The sequence below is a fragment of the Lycorma delicatula genome, chromosome 2 (assembly GCF_047948215.1).
Source record: "Lycorma delicatula isolate Av1 chromosome 2, ASM4794821v1, whole genome shotgun sequence".
Classification (NCBI taxonomy): domain Eukaryota; kingdom Metazoa; phylum Arthropoda; class Insecta; order Hemiptera; family Fulgoridae; genus Lycorma; species Lycorma delicatula.
In genome coordinates, this window is record NC_134456.1 from 93,363,256 (window position 1) to 93,390,427 (window position 27,172).

General features: G+C 31.1%; 2 protein-coding genes across 4 annotated transcripts in view; one reads left to right on the top strand and one right to left on the bottom strand.

The window, feature by feature from the left end:
- The first annotated feature begins 118 nt into the window (after nt 1–118).
- Nucleotides 119–24,100, top strand: Fib (rRNA 2'-O-methyltransferase fibrillarin). Of its 2 annotated transcripts, none has more exons than XM_075355787.1 (6): nt 119–210; nt 4,314–4,547; nt 12,953–13,104; nt 16,333–16,503; nt 20,460–20,705; nt 23,790–24,100. In XM_075355787.1, the coding sequence occupies exons 1-6, from the start codon at nt 198–200 to the stop codon at nt 23,961–23,963; spliced, it is 990 nt and encodes a 329-aa protein (XP_075211902.1). In that variant the 5' UTR covers nt 119–197; the 3' UTR covers nt 23,964–24,100. The 2 variants fall into 2 exon arrangements, with proteins under 2 accessions (XP_075211902.1, XP_075211903.1); XM_075355788.1 differs by having other exon boundaries at nt 4,314–4,535.
- Nucleotides 23,804–27,172, bottom strand: part of LOC142319002 (solute carrier family 23 member 2) — a 130,016-nt gene continuing 126,647 nt past the window's right edge. For both annotated transcript variants that reach the window (XM_075355786.1, XM_075355785.1), the window contains exon 15: nt 23,804–23,940. The gene's annotated coding sequence lies outside the window, so the exon portion shown is untranslated. The remainder of the gene's footprint in view (nt 23,941–27,172) is intronic.

Below are 27,172 nucleotides of genomic sequence, written 5' to 3' on the forward strand. Positions count from 1 at the left end.
AATTTCTATATGTTTTTCACAAAGATCAAACATTTACTTAGCTACGTTTAGTATTAGGTTTAAATCTTAGTAATGGTAGGGGAGAACGGAACTGAAGTGACGTCACTAGCAGGACAATATTTGTTTCCGTTCATAACCTCTTAGTTTGCCGGAGCACGGCGTCGTTTATGGTGTTCACGTGTTTTTAAATATTTTACATGGGTAAGCCAGGTAATTAAAATTCATTTATTTACTATTTTTTAATTTCAATCCGATTACTTAAAAAGGTTGGAGCAATAATATTCTGTTTAAATTTTTTTAATTTTAAGTGTAGCATGAAAACAACTACGTGCGCATATATATATATATATTTTTTTTTCTTTATAACTAAATTTACTGCAGTTAATAAAAATATTGTTGTTATTATTACGTATATTTTTGTTATTTATATGTTGTGTTTCATAATTTTTAATTTACAATAAAATTTTATGTAGAAGGTAGCATCGTATAGCAGCAGGTTAGTTGTTGGTCGTAATGTAAACAAGTTGTAGTGGACTTTTACGTTACGCTTGCAAGAGTGGAACTAGATTGAGAGCAAATAATAAAGTATTGGTTTAATTAAAGATTTAAATCACCAATTTGTGATTAAGATGTGTATTTGATGTGTTATTTATTATTATTTACATGGGATTTATGAAAATGTTGGATTTTCAGAATTTCAGTTTTTTATTTTATTAATTTAAATTGCTTAGCCTAGTAATTAAGTACTATCTCACAATTACTCCATTTGGTTGATTACTCAAAACTTCTTATTAAATAATTATGTAATGTAAAAGAATTAATCAAGAAATTAGTTGGTCAGCATTACAACTTGATTCAAACCTTACTCTAGAATTTCTGGTAGCTGGTTTGAATAAAATTCCTAAACCCGAATAAAAGACTGCCAAGTAGATCCAGTTTTTAAATAATTATGAAATTAGGCACATTCAGGCATATAGCTAGTTTCTCTGAGGTGTAAACTTATAACGTTGCAGCCAGTTATGATATTCTAATATGTCGTATCTCATAATAAGACATTTATATGAAGTGAAATTTCAGCCACTGTTGGCTGGCTGGCTGGCTGGCTTTGAGTCACCGTTATGGAATAAGAGTATTACTTGATTTTCTCACCAGTAACCGCAGGCCTGTGCCCAATTCAGTTTCTTACTCCAATCCTTTTTTTTAATGATAAATGATGGAAAAATGCCAAGCCGTGGCATGATACAAACCCATCATTTTCCAGATGAAACAGAGTGCAAGTATTAGTGAAAGCAAATATATATATAGTTATTGGGTTAAATTCCGTAGAGAATGGGTTGCTAGTCATTCTACAATTGTGCAAGAATTGTGTCAGAATTTATTAGTTTTATTCAGAAATTATCAGGAAGAGAATTTAATGCATGTAGTCAGTTAAATGTTTAGTCAATTTAATGCATGTAAAGTTTAAATGTGTGGTCTTGGGGTCAGTACAAAGAAGTTTGTGCATTCCTTACTGCCAGACCCATTAACCAAAATTAAAATAGTTCATATTTTAATAGACCATCCCTAATTCCCATGTAAAACTTTAAGTGTTTGTATATTTTTAAGTTAGTTTGTAATGTTTAAACAGTTTTCGGAAGTAGATTATTTTGTGAAATCAGAGATTCAAACATAATTATATTTGTCTTAGATTTTTATTGCATCTTAGGATTTTTTTAACCTTAAAGTGCATTGAAATTTGTTGGTCTACAAATTTTAATTTGATTTAGCTTGATTACATCACTTTCAGTGAATTCCACAGCAGTACTCTTAACTATGCATTACGGAATTGTGAGTACAATAGTAAGTAATTATTTAGAAAGATGATGCACATTTAAAAGTCAATAATCTAGGCATACCTGTTAAATATCTTGGTCAATTATCAGTAAACAAGAAAAAAGTGTCACTACCATAGTTTTTAAGGATGTTTTCCGTTATGTGGGAGCATTTGCATTTTGATGGGAATAGTGTAAATGTGTCTTGAAAAGGGATGGAATAACATCATGGTTGCATGGCGTGTCATTGCTTTTGCTATCATGCCATAATTAATTTATTTACAATATTCCATTCCTCAGAAAACATTCATATGAGCTGAATCCTTCATTCATTGTTGTCATTCCTATGTTTATTTTTGTATAGTGTATGTTGATTTTTATTTTATAGTGTACATTTATTATTAAATAAAGTAAGTAGTATTTATTAACTTTTTCATTTTTCTGTAAGTTTCTGTTGTGGGTGATTTAATTCATCAAGCAAGAAAAAAACCATTTAAAAAAAAGTTTAAAGAAGGCAATAATATTGTGATCAGTACAAAATACAGAAAACAGAATACTGAATCATTATTACTCTGACAATAATTTTCCGCCACCAAGTTGTGTCCAGCTGGCCAAGCACTGAGTGGATTATGCAACGATGATGTCATTCCAGCCTGTATTGAGGCACATTTATACTATAAACAAAAACACAAATGCTTTCATATAATGGAAAAGGTCCATTTTTAATTAGACAAGACTAGTGAGCATTAGGCTTTTTTTGCTGATACATATGAAGTCGAGAAAGTTGTTTAATTACATTTTTGTAATTTAATCGTGTTAATGTTTTACTACAATCTATCAATAATAACTGAAGTCACATAATTGTAATCAAAAAATTATGTAGTTAATTATAAATTAGTTAAGGTTAGGTTAGGTTACTAAAAATTCTGTGTACTTAACTTCATACAATATCAACATAACCTAATAATAATTTTGTTCACCAACTTTGTCTAATTAACCTTAAATATTTAATTGGTTGATTTAAAATGCAAATACATGAGAATATTGAAACAGATTCAAAACATTACACTCACTGTAATAGCCTGTTTAGATTGTGGGAGAAGATTTATTACTTAGCATATTTATTTATTACATACATGAAGCCCCAGTAATAATGTAATGGCTTATACTTGTCAATGTATAACATGTTTATCATAATACTGATTGTATTTTTGTAAATTATAACTGATGTATTAACTAAATCAGTCGTACTTTTGCAGGAGTTCAGTTGACAGCAATGTTGTGTAAATTAACATCAAATAGATTAGTGTAAGGTTTGAGCTGATTGTGCAATAAGAACTCAGATGATTACTATCTAACATCAGAGTGTCTATTGTTTGAGATCAACAGATCTCCTTAACCTTTCATTATTTTGTGATTGTTTGGAAATAGGGCTTAGGAATTCTCATGATGACAATTTATTATATAATGATTATATTATGTGTGATATATACTGTGGTATACATGTTACCTATTGGACAAATGTGGTTCACAGTGCCATGTTTTATACAATAAGTGGCATTAAAATCTATGGTTGTGGTCAAGTGTGGCAATCAAGCAAATTTTCTAGGCTTATTTATACTCTGTTAAACAGTGTTTGGTAGTGTTTCATCTACATTATATTTTTATTTTGTAAATGACTTTTAAATTTTAACTGTTTCCAGCACCATTAATAACGTAATTTTGCTAGTAATTTTGAAACATAAATCTTACATCTTTGTTCCTGCAATGGGCATAATGCATTTTATTTATGGTAATTCATGTGGTAAAATAACTGTAGGAAAATAATCTTCCTCTGCCGTAACCCAAAAGATATTGTGGTTGTTATCCTGCACAGACTTAAAACACCTGCATATTTTCTGTTTATAAATTTAGCTATGTAGCTAATGCTTGTAATTATATTAAAAAATATTGAAGGTAAATAAATATTACAAGTCAGGTAAATTTTGAATATATTGCAGTTAAAGTAAATGTATTTTAAATTGCTACTGATTGTATTAAAGTGAAGATGAGTGTAGTAGTGATAATAATATTCTGTTAAATATAGAATATTTACTTTACTATCCAGTAGTAGTTTGCAGATGACGTCTAATTTTTATTTCAATTGTAATTTTCTCTACCTTATTTTTCTTAATGCAGCCTTGTAAAAATCTACAGTTTGATATTTTTCAAGTAAAGTGACCTTTCTGGTGAGTTGATTTATTTTTGATATATTGTTAGAGCATTTATACTTTATTGGAAAATGGTGTTGTTTTTTTTTTGTTCAGAACTACTGTTTGTGATGTTAATAAAATATTCGGAATTCATTCAAGGATTTTAGAAAAATAAAATGAATTATGTTGAATCCCTTATATTAATTTATTACTTTGTTGCTTTCTTAGTTTGTGCAATTGATATCAGTATTTTTACTTTATGTAAACATAAAAATTAATCATGTTGCTTTTTGTATGTTCTGAATTACAGGATTTTCCCCAAGAGGTGGGGGTGGTGGTGGAGGTGGCTTCAGAGGAGGCGGTCGAGGTGGCGGAGGAGGAAGAGGTGGTGGTGGTGGTGGTCGAGGAGGTGGTAGGTTTAGTGGCGGTGGAGGAGGCAGAGGTGGTGGCGGTGGAAGATTTAGTGGCGGAGGAGGAGGAGGAGGAGGTGGCTTCAAGAGAGGTGGGGGTGGTCGTGGAGGTGGTAGTAGAGGTGGGCGTGGAGGTAACAGTTTTATTTAGTAGTGTTTGGCTTTGATAGTTTATATTTTTTCCATTTATAGAGTTGCATTAAAATAAAAATCTTTATCTACCTTGCTTAAATTCTATCTAAACATTCAACCTAAAAATAGAACAAAATAAATTTATAATACTTTATCTGGTGTTCGTGTAGGAAGAATATAATTGTAAATTTTCATAATAAATATACATGGGCTATTTTTTAAGTAAGGTCCATTTTTTAATACAAACAAAACTAGTAAAGATATCATTAAAAACATTTTTTTATTTCACTCTTTACACTTTATGCTGCTTTTCTGCACAGTTACTGTGTTTGTTTAAACATTTATCATAGCATTTTACTAAATTGTGTATGTCTACATCATAGAAATCAGCTACTTATGAAGAGAACCAGTCTTCAACCGTTGTTTTCACTTCTTCATCTGTGTCAGACTGCTGATTGCTGAAAAACTCCTTCAGGTAGCAGAACAGGTGGTAATCGCTCAGCACAAGGTTTGAGCTATATGGTGGGTAGTGCATTTGCTCCCAACCAAAAAATCTGATTAACTCTAGTGTTTGAGCAGCAGAATGAGGTCATGTAGCAACAAAACTATTTTTAAGACAATAGGCCACGTCGCTTATTCTGTATGGCACGCAGAACTTCATCAAGGTCTCGTAGTATGCCGCCGAGTTTATTGTTGTTCCTTGGGGCATAAAATTAGCTAATAGGACACCATGTCTGTCCCAAAATCTTACCTGCCATAATCTTACGGTGTTGACTTTGTCTGTTTGGCTTTCACTTTGACTGGAGATGTTGTGTGTCACTTTGATGTTGGAGTAATGTGAGAAACCCATGTCTCATCATCTTTGACAGTGTAGTCCAAAAGTTCATCTTCCTCACTTTATCAGATCAAAAATGTTAAAGCACTAGCCATTCTCCTTTTTTGGTGTTCAGAAAGCAACTTGGGAACCCATCGTGAGCACAGTTTTTTGAACTGCAAGATTTCAGAATCAATTTTGTATAACACTGACCTTGAAACTTGTGGGAGTATTAGTGACAAAGTGAAAATCATGAATTGCTGGTCTTTTTGCATCAACTTCGCGCAACAAATTATCTGTGATTACAGAAGGTTGGCTTGATTGCAGTTCATCATGGACACTGTCTCGGCTGTCATTGAACAGTCTTACCCATTTATGCACTTTATTGTCACTGATTTAATTAGGCCTGTAAACCTCACATATCTGGCAATCAGAGTCACTACTGACATGGTCCCTGCAGTCAAAAATCGATTCACAAATTGTATTTCACAATATGTGGGCTGCTCAATTACATTTATAAACCGTACACAATGATGTTACGACTGCAAATGACATCTGCAATTGTCAAACGCATTCTGGGAGCCGGTATGCATGCGCATTTGGTGAGCTGTTCAAAACTTACATATCTACAACCAATTGGACTTTACTTAAAAAATAGCCCTTTTATCTTCCATGGTTATAAGAAACCTGGATTACAGTTAAATTTTCACATCTAAAAAAACTCATTAATTTAAGCTCTCTAGTAAAACTGGAAACGCTGTTACAAAATCATTTTATATGGCATCTGTTATTTTGTTTTGTATTCACAAAGGAATCAGTTTTATTACACAATTTGACCGACGTTTATACGATGTAAAATGTTTTATTTAGACTAGAAAGAGTATGACCATTTTTTTCTCAGAAATGTGCTTGTGTGTGTGTGTATGTGTGTGACTTGTGTTTTATAATTGCTATGAGGATTACGCATTTATTTATTATTTAAAAAAATAGCTTATTATATTAGCAACATATCGATGTATTGAAACAGATAATAAATTATGTTATACGGCACACAAAAAAAAGAAGGAATTTGTGGTTATAAATACGTCACTTTTACTTGAGGTCTATAAATATCTTTTCTGACAAATAATATCGGTAAACATGTAACACAACGATTCGTAATGAATAACACTATACAGTAAAAATTGTTTTTTGTCAATCTGATTACCTTTTTCAGTGGTGGGGATTTTTATAAAACGTACTTTTCTGAATATACTTTCACTTATACTAACATATGTTACTAATCTGTGATTTATGACACGGGTTTTTCATCATATTTTGCCCAATTTTCAACCGATTTGCTTGAAAGTATTATTTTTAAAATCAGCAAACTATGTTTCATAAACCCAAAACAAAAAAAATTTTGCTAATAAAAAATGCGGTAGAAATGCGAAAAAAAATTCTGCAATTAAATTATCGTAATTTATACTGTTTCAATTTTTTTTTTTGTTACAGGCATAAAAAATATCCAATCATAACAGTTTTTTTTTGTCAGAATCTGTTTAATCTCTTTAATATACTGTAATTTTTTGAAATTTTTTTCACAAGGGGGTAGCATAAGACTATGAAGGGAGGCAATCAGATACCAACATATTTTCGCGGAGCGCTAATCAAGCACAGATCATTGTGATGGGAGAAGGTTAACTATAGATTCACATCTAGCAAACGTCAAAACACAGAAGGCTTTCTGTTCAGGAGTTGCCGTTTTGCTAGTGGTACTGTCAGTTGAAAGACAGGGAATCAGTCTGCAGCCATCTGCACAACTAAATATGTCCTTTTTTTTCTTTTCGATTCGAGCCTTAAATCAACGCTGTACAACTCAGTATTTTAAGATGTTTAATTTGCACATTGATTGATTATCTTTAACGTTTATTTGACTATGTACAGTTCTTGATCTCTAGAAAATGTTCGGTTTTTATCATATCATTACAAATTTGCATTATTCTTGAAAGTTTAGAAAGTGTAAATACATAGATGTGCAGTAGTTGTATCTGAAATAGTATTATCTCTGCTAATACTACAGTGAAGGAGATACTGCATTGAGACAGGATGTTGTGGGTAACCAGTTGCTTTGTTGAACTTTTATTGTTAATTTTGCATTCTTCATTTCCATGTTTTATAACCGTATATCATGCAGCAATCCTTTAATGATAGTCATTGATACACAAATGCGAATTAAGTTATGACAAAAGCCTTGGCAAGTGTTGTAAACTATGCAAGAGTGTATTAGTGGTCATTATTAAGAGTTGCATACTGCATTTTTTCTGTAGCTGAGAAAACATTGGGATTACTGATTTAAAACAATGTTAGAATACATTGTTTACCAGATATTTTTTTTTAATTTTTCAAAAAGTACATTAAACAATTTAATTCTGTGGCATTGGATTATTAGACATAAGTTTTGCCTTTTCTTTAATATTGGTCGGTTTTAAAGTAATTTTCCTCAGAATTAACAAAATTAACAGCTGATACATTAAACAATACCCACTTCTGATTGGTAGTGATTGAAAAGAGTGGGCATTTGATTGGTTGAATACCACTGGTATTATAATGAAAATCTGTTTCATAATGGCCCTTATTGTGATACAGGTTCCAGCCATGTAATTGAAACATTATACAGCTGTAGAAAAACAATATTTTTTAGTATTAGTTTTTTGTTTCCATAATTTTCAGAGTAGTTTTCAATATTTTGTTTTCATATTGTAAACATTGTTTTTTTATTTTCAACAAAGAGTTGCCAACAAGCAAACCTAAGATTTATTATAGCTAACACCTTACCTGTTACCTGTTTAACAAAAAAAAAATATTTTTGTGTAATTTATCAAATATATGGTAATGAAATAAATAGTAATTAAATTTATTTCAAAGTACGCACATAATTTATCTGGGAATTATTATTATTATTAAATTTTATCACTTGCTGTGTAAATCACTGAAGGTAATTGAGAAAATTTCATACCTTATCAGGATGGATCATCCATGAAGGTGTGTTATTACAGAATTTTTAACAAAAAAAATTATTCAGTTGTTGAAAAAAGCACACTGAGTGTTAAGTATAACACTTAAAAGTAATAACAAAAATATAAAAGTGTATCCAAATTCAGTGTAGTTTGATAAAATTTGATTACTTAACGGAAAAACATTGTAGATCCAAATGGTATAGATCCATATTTTATAGTCAGATAGGTTTCGAGAGAAAATTACTGTTGCCAGATTTGTGTTACACTACAACACTGAGAAATAGTCAAGGCTAACCAAGCCAGAAAGCTGCAAGTAAAAATAGTAACTTGCAGGTGCTGAATACTAACTTCTTTTGTTCCTAGGAGTTCTGCTGAAGCCTGCTTTTAAGACATTGTAGTAATATACAATTGCCACTTAGGTTAATGAAATTTTAATTTCCTGTAACTTTTATAGAAATTTATGCAAGGCTAGTGGTGTGTAGTCATATCACTTCACTTAAAATTTGATAGGCCTATTTTTAGATCCCTTTTTACATTTAAAAACTAAATAGGTCTTTTTAAACATTTTTTATTTTTTTAATTAAAAATCTTCTTGAATTAGATTGATATACAATTTTCTTCTGCAGAATCATTTATATTCATTAAAACTGTATTACAGTTGGTTTGATTTGCTAAATGCCAGTTCATCTTAGGTTAAGACATTTTAATTATAGAATATTTATATTTCTTTTTCATACCAGTTCTATTACATTTGAAAATCATTATATTGTGCAGATTCTTTAATATTGGATGTAGGGTACGTATAATTTTAAACTGCTTGACATCAAGTTTTTATCAAAATTGGGTTTTTTCATCTTTTGCCTTTCTCAGTTTAGGCCTTGTTTCGTCATTGCTAATTCTCCTCCCGTCTTTTAATTGGTCGACCCACACTTTTTTGCTTAATGACTTATAATTCATGACCTTTTTGGAATTCTATCACTCCCCATTGTTTGAAAATGATTTTTCCATCTCTCTCGGTATCTTTATATTCTGTCGTGGATACTAGTTACTTCCAACTCATTATGAATATTCACATTTCTAAGGTGATCTGGTTAGTAACATCCCTAACTGCTTTTAAAAATTCATTCCTGCAGCTTTTATGTTCTACCCATGTCTTTTATTGAGTATCCATGTCTCGTTACCATGTTGCAGTGTTAGAATGACCATAACATTATACTGTTTCAACTGGATATCTCTTCTGGTCTTATTTCATAGGATTCTTCTTATTGTTCCACATATATTTTGATATCTACCTAGCTTTCTTGTAATATCTGTCTCTGCATTCTTACTGATTTCACATACTAAATAATTAAAGTTGTTAACTTCTTTTATAACACTTCCATTCAGTTCTATCTTTGAACTCTCAGCTTCCTTTTTCCCCAAAATTAGCATAATAGTTTTCTCTGTTGATATATTAAGCATGTCTTACATAGGAGCTGAAGTTGGTGAATTGATCCCTGCAGATCATCCTTAGATTCCGCAATTAGAAGCTGGTCATCTGCAAACAGGATTGTGATAGTAATAAAATTTTCATTTACTGGAATACCAGTTGTTATCTTGTGTTTTCTATTCTCTTAAAATTCATCAATATATAAATTAAAAAGGATTGGCACATAATGCAACCTTGCCTAACTCAGCAACTTCTTACCTATGTCTTCGTCAGTTTTTTCTTTCCCATCTTGATAGTGCTACAGCTCCATAAGGGACTGATTGTAATCAGTCCAGTTTAGGAATACACAGTTTTCACTGGATCTTGATATTTTGTTGACACCTATGGAACTCAAAAAACTGGATGAAAATTTTCCGGATGATCAAACTTGGTCAGATTACTTCTATATATGGGGCACTGATGCCATTAAATTTTCAACTTTAAAGGTCACTGGGGTGAGGCTTTAGAGCAAGGTCACCCTCAGTATCTCAAGACTTCATTTAATTGTGGTTATATTTTTCTTATGCACATTTGTTAACAATTAAAAAAAATAATATTTAAAAAAATGATGATATTGGGGGCAAAATTGCACCGTCACCTCAAAAAATGCTGTAAGCTACTGCTTTGTTGTGACATCACAGGTGAGCGATATAATTAATAAACGAGTAGTATTTAAAGTGTAAAAAAGTAACTCAGTCTGGATGGGTCTTGACTCCATTGCCTGGTCGAGTCAGTACCTAGTGCGTTAAGCCTCACGACTATACCAGTCTACTGGCTGCACAAGCGAAATATGTTGTACTGAGAAATGTTGTAGTGAGAAATTACATTAGTTTAGTTAGTTCTGACTATCGCTGCTAGTACCGCCACACCGTGAATTAAATACCGTATGATTTAATAAGAATCATTGAATTAAATAAACAAAAAAATAGTATATTTAAATAAAATGATAAATATTTTAAATTAAGTTGTATGTGTAAGCTGTGCGTCAGAAACAACCCACACTTGTAGGACTTTCCTGGAATGTGAATTAAGCTGCATAACAGGAAAATCCTACAACTGTTTTGTCAGTTTTTTGTTCTTTTATACATGCTCTGATCTGTTGCGATCAATTATTTTGGAAAGCCTCTTTTGTTCAAAATTATCCATATAAGGGCCCAATTAGTCCTATCAAAACCTTTTTCAAAATCCAAAAACACAGTTGGTTTCTAAATTAAATTCATATCTTTTTTCGACTAACAATTTCAGTGTAAAAATATCATCTATGGGAGACCTCCCAGGTCTGAAAGCACTTTGTTCTTCACCCATAACTGCGTCAAAAATATTTGTGAATCTTTTGCTTAAAATTTTAAAATAAATGCCATCTCACCTATTCAACATAATAATTCCCCTGTAATTTTTGCAATTTTTTCACCTTTCTTGAAAACATTTTTTTACAATAGCTTGATTCCATTCTACTGTTCCTAACATTGTTAGGAACAATGGTACTACTATTCCATACATTGTTCCTAACACTGATTAAAAAATCTGCGTAGTCTTATTCAGAAACACAGGCCCATCATTTTTGAAAAATTCAATATTTAATCCATCCACCCCTGTAGCCTTTCGATTCCTCATGGAACAGATCACGTTTGTAACTTCCTCTGTTCATAATTCATCAGCTCCATAATTAGCCACCTCGCTCATCCTCCTCAATATCCCCCTCATCCATTCTACAACAAAGAGAATTGTAATGTTCTAGCCAAGCTTAAGTTTCATTAAATATTAAAGAATCCTGTGATTTTTCAAAATTTTTCATAATCTTATAAACTAATGATTGCCTCTCGTGAAGGTTTTCCTCAAAATTAACAAAACAGTCCCAACTTTCCTGATAAGCTCCCCTTACAACCACTTTTACTTAGTTACCGTGAAATTCCACTTCCTGTTATACTCCAGCCTATCCTCATCAGCACCACCCTGAAAAATGTAAGCTATACCTCCTTCTTTTTATTGTATCTACAATCTCATTATTCCATATTTTATGACCCTCAAACATCTGTATTTCCTTTTTTGGCCCAGAGCTTTATTTGCTGTTTCATGTAACATCTCCTTTTTATGGTTTTCCATTCATCTTCAACATTTCCTTATACTGAGCTACATAACGTTTTACCTGCCAACCTTCGATAAAGATATCTCATCTTGCAACAAAATATTTTATTTACTAGTCCAATACCATCACCTGAAGTTGGCTTAACCTTTTTCCACCTACAGAAAAGACGAAATTTTCCAAGCAAAAGGAAATGATCAGACCTATTTTAGAACCTCCGCATTACGTACTTGTACATCCATCATTGAAAAAAAGAAGTTAGGTGCCAATTAATAAAAAATAATCTTATCAATCTTGATCCCTTATACTCCATGTGCACTAATAAATCTGTTTTTTCCAAAAGAAGAAATTCCCTATTCTTGCAGAAGAAAAACATCCAAATGATGACCACATTAAAAAGTCTCTCCAACAGGACCCATCAATTGATCAGTTGGTCACCTATTATGGCATTTAAGTGTCCTTCTACCATTAAACCATCCCTTTTGTTGTACTTGTTATTTTCTTCTGTAACCTTATAAAATGTCTTAGTTTAACATAATTAACCATAAAATGGTCCCTATATATTTTAAATCTACAAGAAATAATTTTTTCATTTACATAATTACAATTTATCAAGCTTTGATTCCCATATTTTGTCAGTTATTACAGTAACACTTGCTCAATTTTTTTTTTTTTACAAAGGAACACCACTAAATAACGTACTGTAGTTTCTGTGTGTTTTGCTTCCCTTTTATTTCTTTTTAGTTTCCGTTGCTACCAATATGTTAATATTTTCTGTTTCATCTTCTAAAAACGTTTGCATTCTTTTTTACTAAGTCCTCTCACATTCTAAGTAGATAGAAAGTTATTCAAAATGCTTGCCAATAATTAAATAAAATCCTAACATTTATCCCAACATCTGACAAGTTAAGTGCATATGATTTTCAGGTATCCAGTTTTTTTTTTTTATATTAACTTTATAACATTTAAATACTAATTTTACATTGTTTTTTTTTTTTTTATCAAATTTTACATACCTCAATTTGGCATTGTTTTTGTGATAGGTGGAGGGCGTATGAAAGGTGGTAGTAATGTTATTATAGAACCTCATAGACATCCTGGAGTTTTTATTGCTAGGGGTAAAGAAGATGCACTTGTTACTCGTAATATGGCTCCTGGAGACGCTGTATATGGTGAAAAGAGGATATCAGTTGAGGTAATTTGTTTTATTTTGTGCTTAATATTAATTATATTACTTTTTTTGTTTAATTATATACTATTATCAAATATTTTGATTCATTATAATTAATTATCTATTATTTTAAGTTCTCTGAATTCATCTGAATTAATATTTAGCGAGCTATTAAATTTACTCAATTTAATACTTTCAATATGTTTTGTATAAAATCATATGTGGAATTTTTTCAAATATTTATTAAATTAACCCTCCATTGTAGATGTGTTTTTATCATGTCACAATTTTGAGTATGGTTGAGGGTTTTCCAGGAGCCAGTGGCATCAAAGGTGATTCTTCAGAATCTGGAAGAAAAGTAATTTGTCACAGCATTTATTTTAAGCTGGTCTCCACAAAATTTTTGATCAATGATGTGCTACTCTCACGCTTTGCTTAAGATTGTGGGTGGGGTGGATGCTCACTGCCTACTAGGGCCCGTAGTACTCCTTAGGATGAGGTATTTTGTTTAAGTTTTTGGTTTCCTTTCAAGTAGATCATCCCTATAACACTATCTTTCTCTTTTACTTTTCAGTAATCCTTTTCTCTTTCAGTTGCTCTTTGCTAGTTGCTTATTAAATATACATTAAAGTTTTGAGGATCTTGTTGAGTTATATGTTCTTAGTATTTTCAAGGCTTAGTGAGTGGCTACTTGCAGATCTGTCCGGACTCACACTGAATTATATTGTTATTTTAAAGTTTCTTAGAATTATTATTTATAATGCCTCCTCTGTGTAGTAACTATTAAACTGGTTTCAGATTAATTGTAATGTTTACTATTGAGACATTTTATTTTGTGTAAATTACATAATCCTACTTGTGGAAACACCATACAAGCATTGTAGGTAATATTATCCCTATAACACTATCTTTCTCTTTTACTTTTCAGTAATCCTTTTCTCTTTCAGTTGCTCTTTGCTAGTTGCTTATTAAATATACATTAAAGTTTTGAGGATCTTGTTGAGTTATATGTTCTTAGTATTTTCAAGGCTTAGTGAGTGGCTACTTGCAGATCTGTCCGGACTCACACTGAATTATATTGTTATTTTAAAGTTTCTTAGAATTATTATTTATAATGCCTCCTCTGTGTAGTAACTATTAAACTGGTTTCAGATTAATTGTAATGTTTACTATTGAGACATTTTATTTTGTGTAAATTACATAATCCTACTTGTGGAAACACCATACAAGCATTGTAGGTAATATTGACTATAATGTTGCATTTGCGACAACTATTGCATTTCAGACTTTATAAACAATTAATTTTAATCTTCATGTTTTGTGTTTTTTGTGAGTACTAGTTCTTGTTTCTGTGTGATACTCTTCATTCTAATTTTCTTTTTAAGACACTCATGTAGTTTGTTTAAAAAAAAAAAAACTTATTCTCATGTCTGAAAATGGTTAAGAAATCTGTATTTTGGAGTTAAATGTATGTTCTCTGGTATGCTTATATTCTTTCGTGATATTCATTTAGAAGTTTTTTTACAGGTTTTGTGGGTAATTTACTGGTTTTTTGTGAAATTAATGGTGTATGAAAAATGAATAGAAAAATGTTTGATAGATGACTACCACAAAAATTGGATAATTTGTGTATGTCACATAATAATAATAATATCTTTTTTCTAACTTTTTTTATTGAGCTAATGGACCGCTTTCTCCTTTTTCTTTTTTTAAATTAAAATAAGAAATAATCTGTGTTTAATCAAAGTAGTATTAGTATTTTTTACAATTGTTTAATTCATTTTAAACTTGCGTAGGATGATTTATTTTGTGAAACCATTAAAATATTAATTAAACAGCAGCAAATTTAAGTATGTTATTAATAAATGCAGTACATTAAAAATGTAGGATTTGTAAGTTAGTAACTTATAAAGGTGAGTCAAAAATTATCTACAGGTTTGCCTTCAGGAAAGACTTTACTGTCTTCTGTGCATGCATGCTTAGAATTGATATGACTGCAGTCTTATATGTGAAATTTGATCTTGATCACGTCATTTGCCTTCTGTTACAGTGAAAACATGTCTGCTCTGCTAGTTGTTTGCACCAAGGAGGAACAATGAGCAGTGATTAAATTTCTCTGGTTGGAGGGTGGGAAAGTGATTGAAATTCATTTATCACAAAATTATTTTTTCATGGATTGAGAAGTTTAAAAGCGGCTGAACAACTATGATACACAAAGAGGGAGTAATCAGGTTGTCCGTCAACCTCCATCACGGACGACAAGATTGTACAAGCTTGAGAGATGGTTCTGGTGAATAGGCGAATTACCATCGATAAGATATCTTTTTTGTGCATCAGTCGTGGTTCTGCCTATCAAATCATCCATGATGATAAGCTTGGCTTCCAAAAAAGTCTGCACAGGGGGATACCTAGACAGCTTACTGCAGAACACAAGCTCAAACATGTTGACATCTGCCAACACTTTCTTGATCACTTTAACAGGGAAGGTTTTTTGAGCAGAATAGTCACCAGTGATGAAATGTGGGTTTATCAATATGAACCAGGGTTGAAACACCAGAATATGAACTGGAGAAACACCCGAAATCTCTGGCAAAGAGAAAATTAGACTGAGCCATTGGCAGGAAAGGTTATGCTAAGCATTTTTTGGGATGCAAAAGGTCCTGTACTGGAAGCTTTTATGAAAAGGGGACTACAATCAGCAGTGCAAGTTACAGTGAGTTGGAAAATAAACTAAAGCCAGTAATTTGCAACAATCGTCAACGTCTATTGTCAAAGAAAGTGTTGTTGTTGCATAGTAACACTACTCATACACAGCTCGCCACACCAAACTATCAAAAAGTTGAATTTTGATGTACCGCAACACCCTCCTTACAACCCAGATCTTTTTCCCTCTAACTTTCATCTGTTTGGGGCATTCAAGGATGTTTTGCAAGGTGTTGATTTTACACAGACTAAGATGGGCAGGAAGCAGTGCAAAAGTGGCTTAGCAACCAACTGCAAATCTTCTTGGAAAGAATATGCAAGTTTGTGAACTGCTAGACCAACTGCATTGACAAGGATGGTGACTAGGTAGAAAAATGATGTATATGTTGACCCTTCCCTACCTTTGTGTAAAAAAAATTTTAGAATGCAAAGTAGATAATTTTTGACTCGCTTTATAAAAAAAAAAAGAAATCTGTAAATTAAAATAAAGGAGTAAATTAATTTAAAATTGCTTTAATAATAAATATCATCTATCCTGTTCTTTTTCAGAATGAAGGGGAAAAACTTGAATATAGAGTATGGAATCCTTTCCGTTCAAAATTAGCTGCTGCTATATTAGGAGGTATTGATCAGATACATATGCCACCAGGAAGTAAAGTTTTATATCTTGGAGCAGCATCTGGAACAACTGTTTCACATGTTTCAGATATTGTTGGACCTGTAAGTAATATAAAATAGTGTAATATAGCTTCATTATAATAGAGTCTCTATTAACAGTGGCTGACAAACGGAAAATGGTATACAACACCCATCAATTTTAAATAATTTTCCCACAGTGCCAACACTTACACAGTTAATTTCTGATCCTTTTATTAACTAATGTCATTTTTAAATTACTTCTCAGAAAGCTTCAGTATCATTTTTTGATATTTTTATTGTAGGTTTTAGAAATTACTTTGCTTTCAATGTGTTTTCCAATAATAGCTACCACATCTGTTAGGTTGTGTATGGCAGCAATTTTCGATTGTGTTCATTTGTCACTTGTTGATCATTATAATTTGTCATAAAAGTAATATACAGTAGAATGTGCCAATCTCATTAAAATGTATTATGGAAGTGTCTGTTCTATGGAAAAACACAGTTTACCAACTTCTTTCCTGCATAATTGCCCAATAGAGTAAATAATTCACAGTAACTATAATTTTGTGTAATTGGTTCTTTAGGTACACACACACTTAACCATGCTCATTCATCTTATACAGCAGGAAACGTTCTTGTGCTTTATGAAAGTAACTTTTATTGGTAACCTGTTGTTTTCAGTTTTTTAGATTTTCATTTTGCAACATTTCTGTTATTTTTAGTCCTACTGTTCTGTATAGCTGTCTCTCTTTTTATGTTATTGGAGTTAGAATGATTAATGGTTTTTTAATCCTACCTATCATTTAATAAAAAAGCTTACAATTTATTATGCAGTTGTTTTTTGGTTTGATATTCATTGTGTGTTGGGTTTACTAACCACTAAAACGTGTTATAATTCCTTTGTATTTAAACTATTGAGTTATGTAATGGATTAAGAATTAGTAATTATTATGAAATAAGATAAAATTTATGCTGACAAAGCATTGGTATTTTTATATAATTAATTTATAACTGCATGTTAAAAATAATTTCTAATCGTGTATATGCGTGTTAGGTGTTGTAACCTAACAAACATAAATACATACATCAGGTTGTGGTTGACTTGACACAAATCACAAGTCGCTCCTAGATATGGTGTTATCATTATCAGTTATTACACAAGATCCTGTTACTAAATAAAGTAAGGAGTGAAGTGTTTCGCACTGCCCTTACATGTGTCAAATATGTGCAAGATGATACGCACTCCTACAAATTCATTACAGGGGGTAGACTGTAATAAACACTTTACTTGTGGAAAAAAACAAAACTCTGATTATTATCCTTTTTTTTTACTTCTGGGACCATCGTTAGGTATTGCTTCAGAGGATGAGATGCATGAAAATGTAGTGTGTGAAAATGCCATGCCTGACTGGGATTTGAACCCGGGGCCTCCACTTAGACCTGGGATGTTTCACTTAGACATCAGTTGCTTTTCATGTGTATCAGTCATAATAAAAACAGATAGTGTAAAGCAACAAATTTACATACACCTCTCTGTGAGAAACTGTGATTATGACAGGCTACTTGAAATTGTACAAGTTTATTTCTGTTTTGTTACTGCTCTATTTCTAATAATACATACACTGTATGTTTAATATCACCTTTTTTTTTAATAGTGAATAGTTAGAAAGTAAATTAACAACTGCCCTTGGACTACAATAGAATATGGGGAAAAAACCTGTGAATCAGCTGTGATGAATTTGTCAAGTAATGTTTTTAATAACAGATTGTGTTACTTTAAGAATTGATTGTAATGGTATAGAGCTTAAAATGCTGGATGCTGTACATCATGCTTTCCTTCATCTTCCTACAGCTGCCTTTAGATCAAGCCGTATGTGTCACAAGCATACTTGTTGACTGCAGTGAGTCATCATCACTTTGTGTTGGATGGGACTAACTTCTAGCATCTTACTCTGCCTGTCTTAAAGGACAACCGAATCACCCGATTTTTAAAGCAGTCCTTGTGGTGACTTATTTACAAATGTATGAGGACCATCCATGTTATACAGCACCCATGGGTGTTCATACCTGGTGTTTATTACACCTTTTAAATTTTGACACCTATTTTTCCAGCTTATCCCTGTTCATATCTGTGGAGAATGAACCCTGTAAATATTAATTTTGGTCTTACCATACACAAAAAATCAACAGTTTCTTTTGTCTGTCAGCAAATGTTTTACCAATTATTCTCCAATACAAACCCAGACACAGTAGTATACACAGATGGATCAAAACAGAATGATACCGTTGGATGCGTGTTTGTTGTTAATGACAGAACCTATATGTTTGGTCTACCTAGTATTACAAGTGTATGTACTCCTGAACTATACGCTATCAATAAGGCTTTGAATATCATTCACCCAAAATACCTTCATATCCGTATTTGTAGCAACTCATAAAATGGATTCCAAGCTATAGAAGATTTGTATTCTAGAAATCCTATTTTCACTGACATTTATAATTCAATTGCCGAGTTAAACCACTGCAACACACAACTGAGTTTCTGCTGGATTCCTAGCCATGTGGGAATTCCAGGTAATGAACATGCAAATTCTGCTGCTAAAGATGCAGCAGAATCATTAATAAAATCACTAAGTGGCCAGGTGATTGGACTGCTACAGTGGATAATAAATGTTACATTAAAGATACTGTGTTGCCTTAGGACTCTTCATTCAAAAAAATCCACTGGGAAGAAGTGGTCCTCTGCTGATTGCGGATAGGACATACCAGAGACACTCACGGGTATCTGAATTCAGCAGAAAATGCACCACTATGTGTACTATGTGACTGCCTGTTGATTGTGCGCTACATCCTTGTGGATAGCATATGTTATGCAGACTTGCGTTGTAAATTTAAATTGTCCTGAAACATAATGCTGAATCCTGGGCAATGATAAGTAAGTTTTAGACTGGGTGTGTTGTTTCTATGAAGTATTAGTATTCCGCGTAAAATTTAATATTTCTTTCGTTATATAAAACATTCATTTTTGTTATTTGTGTACATAGTTTGTTTTTTAACTTTTTTTAGTGTATTTTACTTTTTTTGTTATTTAATTTTTCTATTATCCAAGAAGAGACTCTTACATCACTCTTAGACTTTGTTAAATTCTATTTGTGTTTATTTAAATTTTTTATATTTTCATCTTGTTAAGATTTTGATTGTGATATTAGTTTTTAGTGATATGTTATCTGTGTTATTTGGTGTAAGATTTAGTTTTTTAATATATTTTATATATATAAAATTAAATATTTTTTTAATATATATATATATATATATATATATATATATATTGTTCCGGGTGATGATAAAGCAAAAGTGATTTTGCCCTCAAAAAAAAAAAAAAAAGATTGTAATGGCTATAAACTCTTTCAATGTGTTCAGGTAAAGTTGAACATTCAAGCTTTATTCAGTTTATGGTATTTTATTATAATCGAGGGAGTTATGTTTCTTAATTCTGTTGTTTCATTTTAATTATGGTTTTCTAATTTTTTTTTGTAACATTTCTTTTAATTATTTCCATTATATATATATATATATATCCTATTAAAAAAATCTTTATATAATAACAGACTGGAAACTGTTAAAAGTTACTATTGATAACTACAGTTAAATGTGTAAATAAAACAGCATTTTCAGATAAAATAATGGTTTGGTTTGTAACACTGAAAATATTTATAATCTGACTACTGCTGGTTCAAATTTAAAATATAAAAATTTACACTGGTAAAGAGTTTATGGGGTGGGTAGTTCATTTTTGTTTTTTTTTTTTACCTCTAGGACCACTGTTAGGTATTGCTTCAGAGGGTGAGACGGACAATTTGTAGCATATGAAAATTCCATACCTGATTGGGATTCGTACCCAGGATGTGGATTAGTAGTTTTATTCTTTAGTAGTAAAGTTTATGAATACTTCTGCTGTTAATTGTTCATATTAATTTCATTTCATTATTTAATTTTTGTGATTTTGTTGTAATTCTGCAAATTGGTTCTGTCTGCAGGAGGGACTGGTTTATGCAGTAGAATTTTCACATAGGTCAGGGCGTGACTTGCTAAACGTAGCTAAGAAAAGAACTAACATCATTCCAATAATTGAAGATGCCAGACACCCACATAAGTATCGTATGTTGGTCGGGATGGTTGACACAATATTTGCTGATGTTGCTCAGCCAGATCAAGCTAGAATCGTAGCACTTAATGCTCATCATTTCTTGAAAAATAGTGGTCATTTTGTTATATCAATTAAGGTTAGTATATATTTTACTCTTTTTAAATTAAAAAAGTAATTTTGCGTATTATTTATTTTTATTTTTACACTTTATTATCTGACTGAAGTTACTACAGAAAACTCATTATTCTTTCCCACAAGGCTAACCATTTTTGAGCTGGTTCTGTTAATTGACCTCCCCCCAGAACCATAGTACACTGCAAAAGTAAATATTTTTCAGTAGATGGTAGTACTTACTTTCAGATAATGAACTAATAATAATAATAGTAATAGTAATAATTTCTTCAAATTAAACTAGAATTATTCGTGTTTGTCGATTATAAATCTGTAGAAAAGTCTGGCTGGATTTGCTGCACAGCTTTGGTGATCATGCAATCTATTAAAATTTATGTTATATCAATCAAACTGTTAGGTTAGAATGTTCTGCAATTAAAATTTCATGACATTGGAGATGTAGTCTTCAATGAGCTATGCTTTAAACCTAATATTAAAAATTATGCAGAACCTAGATTGTAGCCAATGAAAACTTAAGTATAAAAAGAATTACTAATTTAATTATTTCCTGTGATTTATAAAAAAAGAATGTTTTTAGAATTGTAACCTTGTAAACAAACTTCTGTTTAAAAGAGGAAAAGTTATACTATTTGTTAAATTCCATTGACACTTATTATATGGATTAAGAATATTTCAAAGGTAAAGGGATATGTTGTTAATTCTTGGGTTGATTGAGGAAAAATGCCCAATACACTTGGAAAATTGATCTGAAATTAACTTGTTAATTTTTTTATTTTGTCTGTGTTTAAAATGTATAATACAGATTGTTCAGAAAGTGACATGACCTAAAGGAAGAATATTTCCTTCTTTTGTTGCATGTTTAATTGAGGAAAAATAGGTTAAACAACATTCATTGTCTCCCAATATATTAGATCTGCCAGATATGCCCTGACCCAGAATGCCTCCGCAGAAAAGTATGGTCTGGATGCACCAAACAAATCCATCAAGCGGATTGTCACTTGTATGACAAGTTTTAAGAGACAGGGAATGTGGCAGATTCAGCCAAAAGTAGTTGATCGAAAGTTCTTACACCATGAAAGTTGATCGACATGCAAGCTGCATTTTCTGTTAGTCCCAAGAAGTCAGTGCAACGCCTACCAAGTCAACCTGTTCTTGCCATTGTTTGTGCCCACACGGCATAGCACAAGTGTTCAAGTATGCATTCGTAGAGAATTCGTGTTACCTACAGACTGTAGCTTTCTGTTAGAGGTTCATGTCATCAGATGTATAACCAGATGGGGAATAGGTTTTGGTCTGACAAAGCATGTTTCCACGTTGATGGATACATGAATGCACAGAATTCTCACATGTGGTGTACGAAAATCCACATCAGCTGCACAAGACTCCTCTGCAAACAAAGAGTGGTTGTTTGCAATATCATGTCGGCGAATCTTTAAGACATTCTTTCACAGCACAGTGAACATTAAACGCTACATACAGATAGTGCAACAGTATGTAAATGCTATACAATGCCACAGCTCATTCAGCCAACAAACTGATTTTCTTGGATCAGTGTTTTCATAAACATTGATTTCGAAGGGGTTGTGGCCACCTCAGTCTCCTGATTTATCCTGTCTTTTCTTATGGGGATACCTTAAGGATGCTGCATACTAAACTTATCCTCATACCATTTCTGAATTGCAGAGCGAAATTGAACAATGTTTCACTGCAATTCCTCAACAAATGTTGTACGATGTGTTGTAAGATATTAAAAAATGTGAATCTCATTATGGAGGCCACTTTTAACTACTATTGTAACGTACTCGCTCATTTTTCCAGTTGCTTTTTAACACCTGTAGAATCCCTATCATTAATACTTTGTAAGGGTTTGTTTTTTGTTCAAGATTTGTTTTCAAGTCAGCACAGAACTACTGAGTAGATTATATGAATATATCATTTATTTTGATTCATAAAATGCTATGGAATGTAAATATAAACTGGCAGGCATGGGTTTCAATGAATGCACTTTTTGAAGGTACTATCCATGTAAAAATTTTCTTTTCTGTTAAGCAAATTAGCCCTAGCCCAAGTTATTGATTTAGTAGAGTACCTACATTTTATAATTACATATTTTTTATCTCCTAATTGAAGAACGATTGTACTATCAAAACAAGATGTTAAGTAATTATTTCCTTTGGTCCTCAGATGACTAATATGATTGATTTTGGTAAGAAGAAATCATTGATATAGGTGTCAATTACAACATTTTTGCTTATTTATTCCCTGCTGTAACTTAACAAATGAACCTATTTTCTTTAAACGTGATTAATGATTTTTCCATGAAATGTTTTTTTTTATATAGGATGAAATGTTTTTTTTTTATATAGGACATTTTGAATGTGGCTGACAAGGTAGTTATTTTTAAAGCTTAAATCAGGGACATTACATGAAATTCACAATTGCAATTTTTTCAGGATTTTTTTAATTATAAGATGTGTTAATGTTGCATTGTGAGTTTACACATATTACTTTTTTAGTTAATTTTATTATTCTGATTCACAAGGTCAACTTGTTTAACCTTATGATAGGTTGGTGATCCCTTAAGAGCATTTTTTTTACAGAAATTTTATATATAGAATTTTTTATATGTAGTTATAATGATGGATGTCATAATGATAATTATGATTATGGTGTATGTGGTGATGTATAGCCTTCTATACATCAGGATATGGTTTAGAACAAAGAAATTTTAGAAAAAATGGGTTCGAGATAAAGTAAAATTTCCTGAAGGGATCTCCTGAGGGGATATATGCAATCGTAGGATGCCAATACTTCTCATAACTTGTAAGTTTATACCTATTTTGTTGACAGCAATAACTTACATTTAATTTTGTTTTCAAAAAATATGAAGGAAATCATATTGGAATGACATTGTTATATTTTAGGATTTTAAGTTCAGCAGTCATGTTTTCCTTTTTTTAATTAGTAACTAAGCAGCATATATATTAATGCATTCCTGATTATCTATATAATATATTATTATGTACAATCGGTAAAAAAGATGTATATTTTTATTAGTATTGACTTAGTTGTTTTGTTTCTTTTGTAGGCTAACTGCATAGATTCAACAGCGCAGCCAGAAGCTGTATTTGCTGGAGAAGTAAAAAAAATGCAATCTGAACGTTTAAAACCAGTAGAACAGTTGACATTAGAACCTTATGAAAGAGACCATGCAGTTGTGGTGGGGATTTATCGGCCACCTGCAAAAAATAAAGGACAATAATGAAATGTTAAAATAATTTTGTTATGTTTATATTTTCTATTGTTTTAGAGAGTGATTAATTACATTAAATATAATTTTTATGTATCGCCAAGATATTTTATTATTTGTTGTTCATTAAACAGTTTTTCGTGGAGATACTTCTAGTGAGTGATATATTCAATCTTTTAAAGTAGTGATGTCTTTTTTTCGTATCATTGGGAAAAAATATCTGTTGTTAACACTTGTAATCTACAATTTTGTATGATTATTGAAAAAAGTACAAAATTTTTTACAGAATTATGTTTTTACTTTATTTGTTTATAGTTTTATAGAATGATTTTTCTGCTTGAAATTTATTATTATTAGATGCTGTAGAAAATCTAGCTTGCATTATAAGTGTTCATGGTCCATTACTTACAGTGAACAGTTCTCCCTCAGAGACATGCATTGCAACATAATCGTTGATGTCCTAGCTATAATAAGATGGCCCTTCCTATCAAAATAAGTTAATAATTTTTTTTTATTATTAACCTAAGAAAAAGTTTGTTTTTGTGTATGTATATAAATATATATATATATAAAACACACACTGCTCAAAATACTTAAAATAGAGATTTTTATCTTAAAAGTCAGAGGATGATTTCCTTTACACAAATGAAATTCAGATTTTATTTTACTAGGAACTCGCTCTGTGATGCAACCAAACTGTATAATGGTGCTAAAATTTGAAGGTACTAGACAATGGCAGGTATCAGAAGATCAGGTAGTCCAAAATTTTCAAGATTCATAGACAATATTGAGTCCATAATGTAGAGTGTATTGAATAAAAATGTTAAACTTATCGGATAAGATTCAGTTTGTTTAAACATAATTCTATGGGTTTTTCTAATTGTGCCTATAATAGAGCCATATATTACAATAAAAATTTACTACTATACCATTTTTGCCTTCTTTATTGCTTTATTTATGTAGTTGTTATATATTTACTCTTCTGATGTTATCGTTTCTTGCTCCATCTCTTATAGTACATCCATACATGCTGTGTTAAGGACCTAATTTCAGCAGACTGAATCTTACTATCAATTTTTTTGTGAGACCATTTGGACAATGATTCATTACCATATAAAAACAAGGGAACAAAACTGTTATAAAATTTAATCCTTGTGTCCTTCTAATTGTATTATTTTAAAATGTATATGTTTCCATATTGGAATCTGACAGAATCTTGGAAACTGACAGATGCATCATTATCAGAAGTGTAAGATGTATCACTTCCAAGATATTTAAAATGTTTGACTTGTTCAATTACGTTTACCATTTAATAATATCTTTGTTCTTAGATACTTTGCTTGAAAAGGTGTTGTTGCTTTTTTCCAATGAAATTTTCAGATTATAGTCCTGTGCAACACAGTTTAAATACCACTCTTTGCAACTTATCTGCATTTTCTTGTATTGTAGCTTGCCATTTGTGTACATCAATGAATCTGTAAATATGTCTAGAGAGCTGAATATCTGAGTTAACCAAAAAATTCCTTATTCAAAACATATCCACATATATATTGAATAATGTAGGGAATAAATCTTGAATAACCATTTACAGAAATGTTACTTAAAATCTATATATTTAAAGAATTCCATATTATAATAATACAATTAATTACACTTTATATTACGTATTTTTACATTAAGATAATTCATTCGTATAATACATCTGAACTAAACTTTGCACTATTCAACATTTAGTCGTCTACAAAGAAAAAAACAAAATAAAAAATTCTTTGGACTTTAGGTATCCCAAAGGAAATCCTAGAGTTGAGGTTACAGTCACTTTCATGTTTCCTCACTCTGTATGAGTAGATTAACTACTTCTATATTCAAGAGTAAAGATCTGTTACTGTCATAAGATATTAACTAGTAGCTTTCCTTCAGACAGGAAACTTCATTTAATCCTACTCCATCACAGTTTTCAGTTATCAAAATTGCTAAAACATATTCTATCTATTGTATTAAAAAGAAATTCAACATCAGAAAATTTAAAAATTCAGTCCTTAAGACTAGATGAAATAACAATGTCTATTTTCCTTTATATACACCAGCAGTTATATAACTTTGGCAAAGTAAGAGTAAGTTCTTTTAGACATTTCTCTTTTAGGTTTTCATAAAAGACAATGAAATTCAGATTGCAAATTATACTTGGCCACCTTATGTTCTTTCACCATATGTTTCTTTTTAAATATGTTCCACCCCAACTTACAATTACATACTGCAGTCGCAATTGTATGAGTGCGTGATACGAACATTTTTAACTGATTCTGGTATGTAAAAATATAAAAAAATACAACATTCTAAAATTATTATTTATTTGATTTTCAGTTTCTTAATATGATTGATCCATGAAAATATTGGATCAATTATTAACCCTCAATTTTTATTTATGTTTTCAACCTGCTCTATCACAATACAGTTAACATGATTAGCTACATGCTTTACAATATCATTTTAATTTCTGTAATATAATTTTCATCAAATTTAATATCTTTACTTATACTGAAAGTCTTAAAATTTTGTTTTGTTGCTAAGTACCATACAGTTAGCATTAAACCAATATCTTAAGTTTGTCTAGGTCTCTTAGCATCTTAATTCTAAGATCACAGAATCTGCCTCATAAATAAGAGCAATATCATCTTCAAGACTATCAGATAACCCTCAAACTTTTTCACACATAAATTATTTACATATACCAAAAACAAGACTGCCCAACAGAACTTTATGGAACACAAGTCACAAATTCCAATATACTGACAGCTGAACCCACTCGAACTTTGGCCTCTCCCGTTAAATAGCTTCTAAACCAAGAATAGGGAATACCTAATGCCTATCCTCCACATATAATTTAATAAAATTTTATGTTAAATACAAAAAAAAATAAAAAAGAAGTCATTAAAAGGCATTCGACTGTATCGAATGCCTTTTTAATGTCAATAAATACCACACCATTTACTTTGTTTTCATTCAAATTTTAACATTTGTAGTAAAATCAAAAAGAGCACCTACTCTCTGTAGATACCTATATTCCTACTCTCTGAATCTGAACTGTTTGAAAAAATCTCCTTTAATTAAAAAAAATCCCTTTTGGCATGCTGGATGGCGGAGTTAGATTTCACTGGTGCTAAGTTGGGCATAAAAAAGATTTCCACCTTAAATTTAAGAAAAAATTCAAATTTATTCAA